Source organism: Pseudovirgaria hyperparasitica (genome assembly GCF_010093815.1).
Source record: "Pseudovirgaria hyperparasitica strain CBS 121739 unplaced genomic scaffold EJ05scaffold_14, whole genome shotgun sequence".
Classification (NCBI taxonomy): Eukaryota; Fungi; Ascomycota; class Dothideomycetes; order Acrospermales; family Acrospermaceae; genus Pseudovirgaria; species Pseudovirgaria hyperparasitica.
Genome location: NW_022985562.1, coordinates 885852 through 901858, shown reverse-complemented (window position 1 = coordinate 901858; position 16007 = coordinate 885852). Strand labels below are relative to the sequence as shown.

Sequence of the window (16007 nt, the reverse complement as noted above, 5' to 3'; positions counted from 1 at the left end):
TTATGTTTACTTTAGTAGCCAGTGCTTCGCGTCTTGAACTTATATTCGTTCAACGTGCTCTACCCTGCTCATCCTTGCTCACGATAAATATTATATTTCCTTATACGCGAGGACATTGCGCTGTTCAACCGAGCCAATTTCCTGAGCAACAGTGGTATCACGGTCTTGTCTACGTCTGGAATTTGGACAGAGGTTAAGTCAAATCTGCCTTTGAGCTCAATCGAAGCACAAGCTGCCTCCTCCAAAAACCAAATGACGACCTGGCTCAAAGCTTCTTGTTGGTGCAATTGTTCCGTCTGAAGCAGATCCATAACCAGCGCGTGTCACCACAATATATGTTGTGGTACATGGTCGTCTATCACAGAATTTCGCAGGTCCGGGTGCTACTCATCCCATAATCGACGAAGCTGTCCGTCTCAACAGCTACAAGGAACGACGAGTTACAATGAGCGGTCAAGGCAGCGCAAAGCGCCGGATACGCAGCCCTCCGCACTCTGATCACCCAAACAAGATGCCTAGAACTGTGGTAGGAGCCTACGTCATGTCAAATTTTAGAAGGGCTAATCGAGTTATCGATAGAACACACAAGGAATTGGGTCTCCATATAGGCCTGAAATCGCTTCCAATCGCCCAACACAAAGACTGGGAGACGCGCAACAAGAAGCCCAAGAAGGACCTGAACCTCAAGCCCGAGCTGCACAACCTCAAACACAACGAGAAGCGGCAGCGTCTCCACAAAACTTTCAGTCGAAAGTCACATCACCTCCTCAGCCGGTGCTAGCCTCCTACGATCTGCCAGCCCCACGAAACAATCAAAAAGGCCCTGTGGTAGCAACCGCAAAGCTGACTGACGATCTGGCTTTTCTACAAGTCTTTCAAGCAGCAACAAAAGCATCTATTGAATATGATGATGCTCTAGAAGAGCATAAGAGGGCAAAGGTGGAATTGCAAACCTCTAGGGAGCGTCACAAGAGTTATCCTCAACTCCTGATGACTAAAGAGGAGACTGAGAAGAAAGCCTACCGTAAGCTTGGGAGCAAGAAGAAAACTTTAGATCATTGGGAAAAGAAGATGCAGGAGCACCCCACGCTTGAACAATTTCTCCGGCCTTCGAATCGAGCCGCAGAAGTCAGCAGGACTAAAAGTATCGACCTGCTGGACACAAAGGCCTTGCACCAGGAGATTCTCGCGGACGTACGTCGAGACTTCGACCAACATGAACTCAAAGCTGCAGATCTAAAATGCTTGAATGACAAAGTCACCCAATTGGACAAGAAGTATGACGAGCTGATGAAGCAGAATGCAGAGTCAAAAGACGCAAACCGGGAACTGTTTGAACAACATGTTGCCGCGATAAGAGCTCTAGATGAGATGAAAGACGAACGCGAAAAAGACGCAGCTAGTCTCATGAAGGCTCGTAGTGAGATAAAAGCACTTAAAGAAGACTTCGCCTCGCTTAATGTGTCTAGCAAGAATATCTTGACAAGAATGGAAGAATCCGAAGCCTCTAGTCAGAAAATGCTGACGAAGGTCGAGGAAGTAAGTCATCAGAAGTTCCAAGAATGCGAGCGTAGCATGACGAAGACTGTTGAAGCCTTCGATCAGACTTTGTCTGAGAACGGGAAGACCGTCCGTCGACTTGACGATACTGTCAAAGGAGCAACTAAAGAAATTTTCGAGACGAGCAAAAGAATGTCTGATATTGAAAGAAGGATTAAGAAACTCGACGAACAAACACGGTCTATCGTATCCGAAGAATTAAAGGTTTCGTCTGAGGCCCGTAAGAAGATGTTAAATGAACTTCTGGATCTTAAGAAGGAAACCAACCAGATAAAGAAGCAGACAAACGATGCTGAGAAGCACGTCAAGGAACATCATGAGGAAATACGAAACGACTTCCAGAAACTAAAGGGTTTAGTCACCTCTCAAGGGGCTAAAATCAGTCACGTGGAGGCTAAACTAGGCTCAGAGCTTGAGGGTAACACTGCAACTTTAGAGTCCAAGATTAAGGACGTCCTTACAGATCTGCATTATGATAAACTACTTGCAGGCAGCTCGAATGAAGAGGCTGGAAGGATGCCCGTGAACCCAGACGAGCTCGTAAACAAAACTATTGATGTAGTCAGCGGAGCTATGGATACGATATTTGCAGAGAATAGTCGAGACATGCGATCAGCTCTGGAGGAATACTTTAAAATTATCGACACGTTGCAGGCGGATACAGTGTCGATACAAGAGAGGCTTGGCTCATGCCAAGGCGACATCAATGCAATATCTGAAACCTTGAAGACGACCCAAGACGAACAAATTAGTGCAAGAAGAACGGCTACCAAGCTCAACGACCTGGGGGAGAAGATCGACCTCGTGAAAAATGAGGTGGATCGCATGAAGGAATCACGACAGATGTTGGACCAACCTGGTGTGGATACGCAAGTTGTGGAACAGAAGATTCGAGAGTTTGCCGCTAGTCTTCCTATTGTCAAGATGGAGGAAAACAAGAAAATCCTCAACGATGTCACTGCGTATTTTGAACAGGTCAGAAACCATGAGTATCGCCTGAACCACATCGACTCGTCGTCTCTACACAACGTCATCATAAGCACGATAAACAACAAATTTGCGGAAAAAATAAAGATGGACCGTCTTTACCAGCAACGTGTTGATAAATTTTTGCAACAGCTCGACGCTCGAATTCGAGAATTACAAACCGCGGTCACTATACTACAAGGACAAGGGCTACCAACAGAGAACGTAGGCAATGGTAGACATCCAAGGATGCAAATCCTAAATCTGTAAGTGAAGATTTCGTTCAGTCCTCCCACGACCGCTGACGTTCTCACAGAAGTCCCTTTCAACCACCTCAAACTGGCTTATCAATGAATCAGACCGGCCCGAACCAAACTTCTAACCCACCAAGCATGTAAAGAGTTTGATGAAAACCTTTTTTGAACAGCTCTATCAAGCCCTCATTTAGCGAGCGATCTTATGATGTTAACGTTAACTCCTGCATTTTCTCTCACTACTGGACGATAATGGCAAGTTTAATTGAATGAACGTTTTTAGGTAATCTTTGGTTTGAATTCTTAACTCAACCGACGATGACCACTGATGTACCTAGCGGAAATGGGTCAAAATTGCATTCTTGGCGTTCTCAAAAGTACCTTTTACGGTACGGCATGGGAATATTTCAATAGGAACCTTGGGATTATGAGCAAAGGCGTTCAGTCGGACTAGCCGAAGGATTCAATATGAATAATGCCTCTATGTAAGCCATAGATTAGCACCCTCAATCAAGGCATATGGTCAGGCATATTAGGGGGATAACAGTAATGGTCATCTATCCTAATACTTTCTATTAAAACGTACTCGTGTTCTAGCTGTAAAGAACGACTTGATAGAGTGAGTGTAGTATTCATCCTCAAGCATTGTCTCAGCGTACTCCTTACAGAGGGGCAGTTGACTCTTCAAAACTAGAGTCCCTGCTAGCCGACGTAATAGGATAACAAACACCCTCATTCCCTGTTCGCTCTCTCTCTCTCTCTCTCGCAACTCGTCAGTCACATAACCGTACAGTCTTTAAGCATCTCAGGCACTTTCGCATGACAGACTTTGAGATCTTCAATATAGCAGAATCAGCCCAAGTCACCCTCAGAAAATATGTAGGCTTTTCAACTCACGTTCAGCCCTCTCCTGAATCAAGCGAGTATGCACGACTGCACTTGCTGGAACATGTGACGCGACAAAAAACATATCAGCGCCAAAGCTGTACTTGACCTTCGGCCTCTTCCGCGGCTCTATTCTATGATTCTTCATAAAGGGCTGCGGCTTCATCACAACAATACACTCGTCCTTGCAGAGCTCTTCCGTGTCGACAGTAACGACAAAGCAGTCCCGCTTATGATGGAACTGCAGAAACCCACCGAGGCAGGGCTGGTACTCGCGGGCCAATCTCTCGGCCTCGGCTTTCTTGGATGTACAGACAATCAACGGGACTATGGCGTTGCCAACTGCTATGCCCTTGCCGTCCTTGTAGCCACCCCGACCGGCTTTCAGCATCTCGATTCTGTTTTTGTGGGGCTTGAGGTGGAAAGGACTTTGGTGTTCGCGGGCGTGGTAAGATTGGGTACGTTTGTTGTAGTCAGGCGCATGGGGAAACTTGACGAAGTATAGGAAAGGAGGGAGCTTGGATGGAGGGACTTTCCAGTCTTCGAGAAGGAGCACCCAGTCGGGTAAGGGTGATTGAAACATGGTTGTAAATAGAAATATATTGGACACGAGAATGAACGGATTGGAATTGAATCCGATGGATAGTTGGGAGAGTGCTTGTTCAACGGTAGTGGGTGTAGTCAGGAAAGTCTCGCGAGAACGAAACGACTTGGGTACGTACATGTCTCTCGTACCTTCCACGCACTCTTCCCCCGTACATTGCACTTTCTCGCCAAGGCTGTAGTTAGACATGAACGGAAGTTAGCAAAAGTACTGGAATAACCATACGATTACTCGAAGTACTAGCTCAAAGTTGCATATGAATTGGTCTTACGATTCACCAAAAGATAAGTACATTATTTTAGAAGAATTCCTAGGTGTAAGAGATTATAATCATTGCGTTAGAAGGATCTGAGAGGTTTTCCTTCAGGACCGTATAGTGTACTATGCCAGTCATAAGAAGTCATATGTAACATGGACCAGGTACTTGTACTGGTGTCACCTCATGTATGTATAGCTATCTACCAAGTTTGGGCACGAGAGGACGGAAAGACGCATCCATGGCAGGCAACTACGACGCATACCTACCCAACTAACACGGAGACACATACATAACGGAGTCAAACAGACATCACGCTATCAGATAATGCATACTTTCCACCTATCACTCCTCCATACATGTGCCATCTCTATGATAGATATGATCCCACCTTAAAACTCTAGACCCTTATCACCTACCCCCTATACATGCATACCATACCGTTTACACTTCAGGCAAGATAATAATCAGAGTAGAGTTCAAGAAAAGCTAGATACATAGTAATGAAACATTAGTCTAGGGTCACTCTAGTAGAGTTCACCCGGAGTGTCTGTCTTAACCATAGTCTATATGACATAGTTCTTCTTGTATATATACATGTTTATACCCATATCTAAGCCTACCTTGGGCCCTGTATAGAAGCTATCGTGATTACTATATAGTTTAATTGCCCTTAGTCTTCATTATAGCTTCTAAGTACTTAGGTATAGACCTATCCATAAGTATATAAATAATCTCTTATGGCTCGGCTTAACTCCGGAGTATCCCTAGACCAATGTTCTATATCACGTTATATTTACCCATGTCATGATGCATTACTACACGCTGTCTTACTACTATAGTCTTACTACTACAGTGATAGCTCGAATATGTACATAGTAGTACTATCTAGGTTGTCTTTCTTTAATAGTATAGTATAGAAGTCATTTTCTATCACTCTATCTTTTCACGCTCAAATGAATCCTTGATGAGTATACACTTTTCGTCCCAAACACACCACATGATACGCTCGGTCCTACGACTGGAGGCTTTCTGGCCTCTGGTAACCTAGCTAAAATTGGAGTGCCACATTCTGCCATTCCTCTTACCGTCTGACTCATGGCTAAGGTGATACGGCGACCTGCGTTGAGCTTCTGACTTTGCATGGGAGTAAGGTGTCTTGCTGCACATTTGAAGACGGCAAACGGCAGTAGTGTAGCTGCACATTTCGTTCTCTCAGTCTTTGGGGGTATTTGTAACTTTTAAGGACGTAAAAGTTCAATCTTCCACGGCGGGCTATCAACAGCCAGCTCGCGTATTGCCGAGATACTTTTGACTTTTCTTGTAACAAGAAACATCACGGCATTCACGGATTTCGGCCTCTCTTGTCTGGCGACAGCCGCCGATTGATATGCTCTGCAACCGCCTGTGGCGAAATTGTCCTGGAGCCAACCGACGGCGGTAGCAGGACCTCCTCATACCTCGGTGAAGGCCTCTGCACAGGCTCCGCAGGCTGATGCGCCTCCAGTGCACTTTTTTCCGATGCATGCGGATCATTCGACGACGTTGGCATCTCATGTCTCATTCTTGATATTGCATCCGGATCCTTTGCGTCCGGAGTGTCGAGTTCCGGGAGTGACACTGGCTCAGCCGCCATCTCAAAGACTGGACGTGGAACATCGCCATCAACCTCCTGGCGTTTGGAGCGCTCGTCAGCGTCAAGCTCAGCCTGGGAGTCTGTGCCACCGAGTACTTCGTGGGGGGTATCGCTGCTGGCGTCAAGCTCTTGTTTGTTTGGGCCGATGGTAATATTTTGTTCGATGGCGTCTAACTCGGCTTTGTCGTATCGTGGGTCGAAGGGGGTGTTCTTTGCACGGCGGTGTCTACGATAGACAAAGAAGAAAATTATGACCACGACCGTGATTACGGCGATTGCGCCGATTGCTATCCCGGCGATTGCACCTGTAGCTAGTCTGTCGTGTCCTGATTGAGTAACGTCGGTACTATTTGCGGTTAATACAGTCGGCTCGAGGATCGCGACAAGGTTTTGTGGTGTGTTGCTTGATGGGTACAACGCTTGTGAGATATTGAATATTTGGCGTTCGTAGTCGACTGAAAGATGCGCACTTTGGAGAAAGGCGCGGCCTAGTGTATACTGATTGTCGCTTTCTGCTCGCCGCAGAGGAAAGTATCGCGTGCTGTTCTGAACCTTCGGCGACGAGGCAGTTAAATAGAGATTGGTATAAGGCATCTCGATATTAACTGCATCGCCTGTCAGACCAGGCCCAATCTTGAAAGTGACGACCGGATTCTTTTGTAGCAAATCATCATGAATCGTATCATTGATCTTGTAAAGACTGGCCGTTTCATCCCATTCTATCCCGAACGTATCTTCGAAGGCTTGACACGCCGCGGTTGGTAGCCAGATCTCAGGAACCAAGGTGTCGACATAAGCGAATATGCCTGAGCTTAGAAGCGACTGATCTGTTATATTAGACCCGATGGATTGTACAGCAACCATGGTGTCCGTTGAAATGTCTTGGTAAAAATCAAAGGTTACGTCATTGGGAGTGAAGTATGTTGTGTCATAGCCACCTAAGACAAGACTGCCAAAAGCTTTCGGTTCGTGATTGTATGATCCCGCGGTATAGGACCAGCTTGTACTTGGAATTGGGTCATCGAGTTTGCGCAGAGCCTGAAGTAAACTCTCCTGCGGATTGTTCAAATCGGTAAAGTTTAGAGGGCGAGGATTGAGCGCCAACGTCCCTAGCCAATACTGGCGAACCTGAACAGCACTTATGAGCTGATGAGTCAGACTTGGAAGGCCAGAGCCTTGAATGCCCAATGTAATGGTGTCGTAGCCATACGTAGCGTTTGCAGCTATGCCCAGGTTGTTCTCCCAATAGAGGCTGACATCGAACATGCCCTTTGACTCGTACGTGCTCGAGTCACCCGCCGTGTACATCAGTCCACGATCTTTCAGACAATCTGTGTATTTGACGCTGCCATCGGAATTATAACAATATGCGGAATCGACGACCGAGGTTGACGATTGGCCGGTGCCAGGAATGACGCGAACGTTCTGGGCGGGCGTTCCAACGAGGATGCTGAAGGTAGACCATGGACCATCGTTACCATCCCTAAGAGACATTAGATTGTCAATTTTCCAGCACGTTTGATTGTAAACCCACCACCACTGGCTCGGAGGCAAATTAATCGGACTACCTGCTGCTATTACAGAGCGCGCAGAGAACAATACAAATGCGACCAGCGCAACCATGGCGTTTCGAGACAATGCATTCTCCATGAGCGCTAGGGAGCCAGTTTGGCTCATTCATGAAGAGCAAAAAACATAGCCCTTGAGGAAGAGAAAGTGGAGAGAGAGGCGCGCAATCTGACGAAGTGCAAATGTCTCGGCATTCCGAGTATTAGCTCATTCAGTTCATATCATCCATATCGCATGGGGCCAGTATTATAAGGAGGGTCTTTTCTTAAGGGCGCTAAAGTGGGCTTGGAATTATGGATAGATAGTCCAAAGCTGATGCTAAGCGTTCACTGTAGCCGACTCTAGCGGACGGCCCCACAGACTAACAAGTTTCATCTGGAATCCTTGCGGATAGTATTGTAGCATCACTGTCGATGCTTGTTCATTGGCTTCTGCAGTGCTGGGTGGTCAGCACAGCCCCAGCAACACAAGGAGTACTCAGCATTGCCTTGGGGTAGGACGCGGCCAAAACTAGATAAAGAAGGCAGCGCAGCCTATCCTAGGATGGTGAGCTGATGTCGCGGCTCACAAAAAACAAGGGAACAAGTGTTTACAAACGGGATGTATATGAACGCCTTCCTCTGCATCGCCTATAAACTAAATTGCCCTGGCGCCGCGACAAGACTCCGCATGTGCTCGTCCAAGTCAAAATCGTGGGGTGAGTACGTCGCGATGTAATACAATGGAAAAATGTCACTCTCGTCTGACTGCTGGTGAGTTGTACGCGTCTAGATAGGGGCCATCAGATGCGGTGCTTACACCGATTTGAAGCAGCTCGTAACGCGGTGCGAATACCAAGGTTAGTGGCGGCCTTGGCAAAATCTGGGCTTGAAATTCGAGCTCCGGAATTTGAATCTAGATATCGCCATCTTAATGTTGCCTTCTATATGTTTGCATATCCCAAACCATCAAGTTTCTACTCTATACATAGTCCATAATGCCTCTTGATATTTCGAGAAAAAAGCCACTCTCTCCAATCCTATGCCAACGCACTCGCGAATTTACTTCGCCTCCTTATGCGCGGGCCAAAAGCTACCAGCACCCACGGCACAGCCGTCAATGCTAAACCAATACCTCCTAGAAGACTACTCGCAGGCCCATATCCAAGCTTTCGATACATCTGGTTTGTCACGAGTGGAAACGCACCGCCAAGCAGATTCCGGCAAAAACTCTGCGCCGCCAACGCGCTCGATGCATACTGCACATATGCGTCTGCTAGATAGTTGAAGACGGCAAGATATATGGAGAATATACCAATTGTGGCAAACGCAATGGCGATACTGGGCGCGATCCAGTGTATGTTCGGCATGGCAGTCCATCCGAACATGAACAGGCCAACGACCATGAAGAGGCTCTCAGCGCAGCAGAAAAACAGCCGCCGCTCGGGGCTCTTCGATTGACTTGTGAGGAATCTTGCTATTCCGTTTTGCTTCGAACTGCGGGAGGGGTCGGCGTTGTTGAGGTGGACCTGCTTTGCGACCCAGGCGTCATACCATTGCTCCTGGTATATCGATCCGACGGCGGCTATGATACTGCCGATAACCATGGCGGCAAACACGCTGTTCGCCTGGCTAAGTGAAAAGTTGTATGTTGTTTCAGTGACTAGCGGGACCGCCGCGAGTGTTAAGTATAGAATAGCCCATGAGAAGGATACCCAGAGAGAGAACCAGAATATTACCGGCTCGGTGAAAAGGAGGTGAAAGGGGCGAACGAGTGAGATCTTGATCATCTGCAGGAGCGACACACGCTCTTCATCAGCACGGACTTTCCAGCGAATTCTTCGCGGCGTCTTGACCTCTGGCTTCTCCGGCGCCAGAACCATGGCCATGGTGTCATAGCCAGCGGCCTCGCGTGCTTCATAGTATTTGTTGAGTCGGGCAGCTCTTCGAGATAGGAGGACACTCCCACGAGTCTCTCGAAACGTCACCGCAACGACGCCAACAATGATAGCATCGAGAATGGCCTGCATGCCAAAGATCCAGCGCCATGTGGTATACTCAGCTATATATCCACACGTCAGCGGTCCAAGTCCAGTCCCTAAAAGAGCGGCACCGGAGAACAGCGCCATAGGTGTATTTCTGTCCTTGGCAGAGTATATATCACTAACGATGCCTCCGACCATAGTACTGAACGTGCTCCCTCCAACTCCAACGAGGAATCTTGCTGCCAACATGCCGCCATACGACTGAGTAGCCGCACAGCATGCTTGGCATACGATGAAGAGTACTCCTGTAGCCAGGAAAACGGGCTTGCGTCCATTAATCTCGGAGAAGGGTGCGAGAACCATGGGTGCAACTCCAAACCCACACGTAAATATTGTGATTCCAACTAGAGCCGCGACTTCACTGATTCCCCACTCTTGTGACATCTGAGCCACACCGGGAGCATATGATCCAGCAGAGAACGCGGCTGCACCAGTGGCTATCACCGATACTATGATGATAAAGCGCTTCCGGGCAGTCGGCCAGGTGTACGGCGACACAAATCTTTTCAGGTCCGGAGGCTCTGGAGGCGCGGATAATCCGCGCATAAGTTTATCGCTGTCATCGGGATCCGGCAACGGAGTATCAAATTCCAGATAATGATATTCGATGTCATTCTTTTCACTTGGCGTGCCAAGGTCATCCGGAAAAGCAGTGCGATCTTGTTGGTCCAACTTCTCCAGGTCTTTCTCCCGCGAGGTTGCAGAATGTGAGTTATTTGAAGAGGATGAAGCACGAGTTGCGACCGGCCGCGTCTTCGTCGGATTCACGAGAAAGCCACTGTTTGTCAGCTCCAATTCATGGCTAGCCATGGTGCTCTGCTGTTCGACAAGGTAGATACGCGCGCCTCAGCACAAGCCGAAGGCTTCTGTCGGTATTATACTTGAAGCGGTGTGACTCAAGGTATGACAAGATGCCATCACAAATTTTCAAAGTGGAGACCAAACGTGGGTAGATACGGTAAACAGAGGGTCGAGGGAAAGTAGGGGGCCAGGAGGATGACGACCAATTGTTATTGTATGGCAGCAGATGCGATTTGATCCACTCGTCACGAAAAAGTAAGAGATAGCTGGATACGAAATACAAAGCACAGTAGCCCTAAATCGCCAAAGCGTCATGGCGATCTGCGGATATATGTATCCGTGGCGTTCCTCCAGCGCTTTCATCGGTTCGGTCATAGCTCGGAGCTGTGGGTGACAATGATGACGCCCTCGTGCAAACGAACATGAGTCAGCTCGACACCACCGTATCATTGCCACAACGTTGCTTTTTTCACTGTGGATTGTAGAGAATCACGAGAACCAAATCAAGAAATTTGAGAGTTATATAGATGGTGAAAAGCGCGTAGACCGAAACTGGCGGAAGTTTTATCCAGCTGGGCTACCTAGATATGATCTTCAGGGTCCTTGCTTTATCCTGACTTCCGGACGCTCGTTCATCTGTAAGTCTTCGCTTATCTTCGTCTTCTCACGTGAAAGAACGACACAACACATGATGACATACGCAGGTCCATTCCTGTCATGTTTCAAATCTCATTTATGAGTTAACTGTTCTGTGAACTGTCTCCCTAACCTCTCCCTCCATCATGGCTCGGAAGCGTTAGACTGTTATGGCCTAATGCATATGGGGATATAAAACTTCGTATCCAGTACCAAAATTCATCTCATTCCCGATGACCTTCGATTCCACTCTTGATCGGAAAGTTTACAGCCAATCAAGCCCAGATAATAACCAGACGCCATGCAAGGGAAAAGCGCCGTCCGCTCGAAAAAGACTGATAGAGCAATAGTCGCCTCATTGTGGTAACGGTTGCTCTGCAACGCATTGACAAACTAAGAAAGAACAAAAAGTGCGTGCGGAGTCCAGCCGTGCGAAGCGTGGACAAAGTGAAAGTATGTTGATAGAGGGATGTCGTAGAGAAAGGGTAATCCTTGATAAATTGCGTGCTCCACTCCAATTGCAATAGTAGAGAAGTGAACCCGATGTTCACGTTTGCACGCCTGTGTGAGAGGCCAATGTTTATATCTTCCTTCGCATGGTCATTGAACGGACTACCTGCGTGGCCGCTGGTAGGGCTCGCGAGAAACGATCGCGCTCTGGATATTGTTAGGGCATTTGGCAACGATATCCAGATTACAGTGCACTTACCTTCCTGTGAGTCAAACCCAATGGTGATATCATCATGTTCACCTGCATACTCAAGCAGATCCAAGCTCAAGAACCTGTTCTTCTCCCCTTTCCCTTCTCGCCCCTCGCCCTTCCCACCAGGCAATGCGAACTTGGCATCTGCGAGCTTCAAGCCCCAGTTGCTACCGCCGCTGAAACCCTTGCCTTTATCAATCTTCTCGAACACATCCATTTGCTTGATCTGGAAATTCATGGCCTCGGCATGCGAAAAATTATCGAAAAAAAAGACGACCTGGCACATGTTTTCACGCTCCACAATCTGAACGCGGACCTGATTGGCCTCCCATTTTTTGTAAATGGGCACGACCATTCGACGACGTGCGATGTGTACCGTACTGGCAACGCCATCAAAGCGAATGCTGAAACCGGTAACAGCCGATTCGAAATTGTGGAGATCTTGCATATTTTGAAACTCAAAGACTCGTATTGTTGATGCTTTCTCGATTACCTGAACGAGCTGATTGAGTGCCTCTGGTGCACTCGACTCTGCTCGTTTCGCGTCAATCGACGCCGTTACGTCGAGTTGAGGTTCGCGTTTCATAAGTAACCTTGGGCTTTTCGTGGTGTCGAGACGGATCTGCATCTGCCCAGGCGCAAGGTTCATCCAGTCCGTCCAGCTACCTGCGTTATGACGCGCAACCACTCGAAGGTACTCGCTCATCACTGTCTTGGGTATGTCCGTGTTGGTAACTTCAGGATCAGCATTGATAACCTTTACGTCCGTCCATTTAAAATTCTTTGTGACGGCGCCTACAGAAGATGACACGCCACTAACGGCCGTTGGTTCAATTGTGAGACTTTGCAACGGCATTTGAGCAAACACTGTCTCTTCCTTATCAGGATTCATTCCAGTCAATGCTGCGAATAGAGCACTGCGCTCCTTCGTGTTGTTGAAGCCGAGAACCATGGTGGTCTTCGATTTAGCATCTATACAGCGCAATTGCAGTGCAGGTAGTGAATCCTGGCCGTTGGAATCCTGTCTGAATTCGAAATCAACAGGTGCTGAAATGCCGAGGGTGTGACAAACACTGTTCAAAGTCTTGTTTCTTGGACTCGAACAAACAACAAAACGGTATCCGCGATGAAATCGTCGCAAGCCGGTTCCGTGAGCTACATGATCCTGTCTCTCGAAGATCTTGACTCGGCATCTTCTTACTCGATCCTGTGGGAATGCTTGAGGATTGGCTGTGTTGGTATACTGGAAGTCTCTCAGGGTGAGTTCGTAGCTAATCTTCTCAATCTCAGGCTCAGGCGCAAGACTACGTTCAATCCTTGCCGTATAGTCGTAGATGTTATACAGAGTCCTAAAGTCTTTTTCTTGGAAATCGACATTCAAAGCATACCCTCGCGGTAGATGTACAGTCAGACCTCGGGCTTTAGTACGCCATTGCACATCTTCCCATGTTGGTCCAGCCTTTCTGTCACCTTGAACTATGATATTTACGAGCTCGCTTTGACTGCAAATTGCGACTTTGAGCCTCCAGTCGTCTCGCGGACGTAAAATTGTCAGCACACACGGCAAGTCAACCCGATCAGTGTCAGCGTCGTCTGTGGACAAAGAAACGCGTACAAACATCCTTCCATAGCAAAATTCGTCTCGTGTATCACTAAGAGGCATTGTAGACATGGGATTGGCATTGGATGAGGACTCCTCAGCTAACAAAGAACGAGAACTCTTCCCAACAAGCAGAGGCGCGACATCTGAGTGAAACTTTGGGTATTTGATCCATATCGACTGGTCTTGTCCTTGTATGAGAGCTTGTTGTGGTGGCATGACGCCGTTCCGGCTCATTGACGATACGAGAGCTTTAAGATTTGTGGATACCATCTCGATTAGCTCAAAAATTTCAGCTGCGGCTTTATCGCTCGCATCTCTCGCAGCTTTAGATTGAGCTTGCGGTGAGATGTCATGATAATTCCGCAAAGCAGGATGTGATCCCATGACATCTGTGATTATCCACCAAGTTTTTGCCAAGTCAACGTGCGGCTGCATGAGGCGTTCTTGTGGAGCAGGTCCATCCCTCTGGCTGTTGCGAATCATATCCTCCAGACCCGTACGACCTTTAAGGAACCACCATATTGCAGCTCTTGAATATGTGGTAGGACTATGGTCATATAAAGCTCGTTCTAGCTCCGCTGTAAGACGGAAAATGCTGCGCATGTGGGTCACACGTTCCGCGAAGTCTTCCAGTGCAGCATCACCTGCAGATGGTGTAGCAGACACTGCTGTGTCTGCCCGAGGTCTACGGGACCTATCAATACTCGCTTCCTGATTCAGCCGGCTCACTGGTTTTTCAGGTGCTGATTGTGAGTATGGAGGCAGGTCGCGGGGCTGTGATCCTGGTATAGGGGACTGTGTAGGCTGTCGGACAGAATTCGGCTCTGGAGAAGGTTTGTATGGCTTGGGTGATTCGCGTGGTCCAGCAGGTACAGGCGAGCGTCCAGTACGCTGGCGAGGCTGGGTATCATGAGATGGTGCTACATTTGTGGGTGATCTCAACCGAGGGGACGGTTGTGGCTGGTAAGGAGAGCCGCGATCTTGCGAAAATTTTCCTGTTACATTGGGAGATATTTCCTCAGGGCTCAGTACTTGGGGTTTGTTTGGGACATATGGTTTAAATCCGTTTCCTGTGGCCACCACAGGTCTTGGCTGTGGAAGCGTACGGTTTGGAGGAGGTCCTGGAGGCTGCAGAGCCTGAGGCGGGCTTGAAGAGTCGTCACTTGCGGTCTGCGGTCGTTCATTTTCGTCCGAATCTCTCTGAGTCAACAATGCTTTATGGAACGCTTGTGCCTCTTCTTCCACCATCTTCTGTCGCATCTGGGCAGAAAATGTTCGTTTTTGTCTGTTCAACTTGTCTATATGAGGATCTTCGAAATCCACATTCGGTAACTTGGGCTCTTCATCGCTCGATGGGTATTCTCCACTGGCGCTGAAGCCCGTCTGTGCACGCTTCAAAGGTTTTGGTACGAAATCGTCCTCCTCGTCGGTCTTGAATGGAGGTGGAGCTGGCTCTTCGATAGTATTGAACCCAGTCGGCGCTCGTGCTAGAGGCTTCGGACGGAAACCGAAGCCTTCTCCTGCCTGAGGGCCCTGAGGAGGAAGAGGCGGTGATTTACGTTTCTCAAGCTTTTGGTACAAAGGCTGCGAGACTTCGCCATGACTTGTATCAGCTCTTGCACGCATCTGCGGTCTTTCACTCAGCGCATTAGGCGAGCGCGCACCAGGACGTCCATGTATACCAGCCGTGGGGTAAAAGTTCAGATTCATTGCAGCATCGTCTTGTTGCGTTATCTTTCTAGGGGCGTGCGCTGTCTTCATCTGCGATACGATAATGACCGGATCTTCAGCCATATCACCGCCCTCTCCGATAACATCAGGCGCGCTTCTCACAAATGTGACTGTGAGAGCTTTCCCTCTTTTACTAATTTTGGCACCACGTAGCGCAGAGTTGACGACTGGGCTTGGAGCGTTCTTTATGTCGCTGGCATCGGGCCACCTCTTCGCAGCAGATATGTCGATCTTGGGCTTCTGTGCGATTGCTTGTGCTTTTTGCGTCGATGGCGCCAGAAAGTCCATCACATCGTTGTTGAGTGGTCGTGCAGTCGTTTTACCTGGCTCATCGTCCTTGGAAAATAACTTGCCCCTCCAACGGCTCTTGCCAAAAAGTTTACCTCCATCTTCCATAACTAAAGGAGTATCGGACGTGCCTAGAATGTATGAGAAAGATTTGAGTGCAAACGAGCAAGTCGAGAAGGGGGCACGCGAGTCGCAGGCCTGAGCGGGATCTGGAGGAGGGGTGGTGTCTCGGCGGGAATTTGAAGGCACGAGGCTGCAGATGGCCGTTCAAGGTGGACCCCAGGGGTAGAGAACGAGAGAAGGAGACAAAGGAAAAAAACAGAGTAGAGGAAGAGAAGAGTGGAAGAGAAGTCGTGGGGAAGATAGGCAACCGGATTGACGACGGCCAGCCGTTATCTTTTGGCGGTTGTAGAGAAGTAATATGGGACAGATTGGGATGAGCGAATGGTGCAGTGGATAGTGGCAGTGCCGCAGTACTACTAGCAGTTGTGT

The 16007-nt window shown here is 48.3% G+C and overlaps 4 protein-coding genes across 4 annotated transcripts; 1 reads left to right on the top strand and 3 right to left on the bottom strand.

Annotated features, from left to right (window-relative positions):
- The first annotated feature begins 321 nt into the window (after positions 1–321).
- EJ05DRAFT_127871 (uncharacterized protein) lies at positions 322–3286 on the top strand. Its single transcript, XM_033739128.1, has 3 exons — positions 322–526; positions 580–2792; positions 2843–3286. The coding sequence occupies exons 1-3, from the start codon at positions 446–448 to the stop codon at positions 2922–2924; spliced, it is 2376 nt and encodes a 791-aa protein (XP_033597709.1). The 5' UTR covers positions 322–445; the 3' UTR covers positions 2925–3286.
- A 2484-nt stretch (positions 3287–5770) lies between these two features.
- On the bottom strand, positions 5771–8150 carry EJ05DRAFT_127855 (acid protease). Its single transcript, XM_033739127.1, has 2 exons — positions 7696–8150; positions 5771–7644 (listed from the first exon to the last, which is right to left on the bottom strand). Exons 1-2 carry the CDS (start codon positions 7836–7838, stop codon positions 5871–5873), a joined length of 1917 nt encoding a protein of 638 aa, XP_033597708.1. The 5' UTR covers positions 7839–8150; the 3' UTR covers positions 5771–5870.
- EJ05DRAFT_532993 (MFS general substrate transporter) lies at positions 8085–10854 on the bottom strand. Its single transcript, XM_033749103.1, has 3 exons — positions 9263–10854; positions 8916–9205; positions 8085–8169 (listed from the first exon to the last, which is right to left on the bottom strand). The coding sequence occupies exons 1-3, from the start codon at positions 10561–10563 to the stop codon at positions 8135–8137; spliced, it is 1626 nt and encodes a 541-aa protein (XP_033597707.1). The 5' UTR covers positions 10564–10854; the 3' UTR covers positions 8085–8134.
- Positions 10855–11770: 916 nt separating this feature from the next.
- Positions 11771–15623, bottom strand: EJ05DRAFT_503558 (uncharacterized protein; the record flags this gene model as incomplete). Its single annotated transcript, XM_033747440.1, has 2 exons — positions 11771–11847; positions 11900–15623. The coding sequence occupies 2 exons, from the start codon at positions 15621–15623 to the stop codon at positions 11771–11773; spliced, it is 3801 nt and encodes a 1266-aa protein (XP_033597706.1).
- Between the last annotated feature and the right edge of the window lie 384 nt (positions 15624–16007).

What these genes read in the sequence shown, in the direction of transcription:
- EJ05DRAFT_127871 (XM_033739128.1), top strand. Translation starts at nt 446, where the DNA reads ATGAGCGGTCAAGGCAGCGCAAAGCGCCGGATACGCAGCCCTCCGCAC. An exon ending in ACAAGATGCCTAGAACTGTG is followed by an intron (nt 527 to 579) that starts GTAGGAGCCTAC and finishes AGTTATCGATAG; the next exon opens with AACACACAAGGAATTGGGTC. An exon ending in AGGATGCAAATCCTAAATCT is followed by an intron (nt 2,793 to 2,842) that starts GTAAGTGAAGAT and finishes ACGTTCTCACAG; the next exon opens with AAGTCCCTTTCAACCACCTC.
- EJ05DRAFT_127855 (XM_033739127.1), bottom strand. Translation starts at nt 7,838, where the DNA reads ATGAGCCAAACTGGCTCCCTAGCGCTCATGGAGAATGCATTGTCTCGA. An exon ending in TTGCCTCCGAGCCAGTGGTG is followed by an intron (nt 7,645 to 7,695) that starts GTGGGTTTACAA and finishes AATGTCTCTTAG; the next exon opens with GGATGGTAACGATGGTCCAT.
- EJ05DRAFT_532993 (XM_033749103.1), bottom strand. Translation starts at nt 10,563, where the DNA reads ATGGCTAGCCATGAATTGGAGCTGACAAACAGTGGCTTTCTCGTGAAT. An exon ending in TCGATATACCAGGAGCAATG is followed by an intron (nt 9,206 to 9,262) that starts GTATGACGCCTG and finishes CCCCTCCCGCAG; the next exon opens with TTCGAAGCAAAACGGAATAG. An exon ending in TTGCCGGAATCTGCTTGGCG is followed by an intron (nt 8,170 to 8,915) that starts GTGCGTTTCCAC and finishes CTGACCACCCAG; the next exon opens with CACTGCAGAAGCCAATGAAC.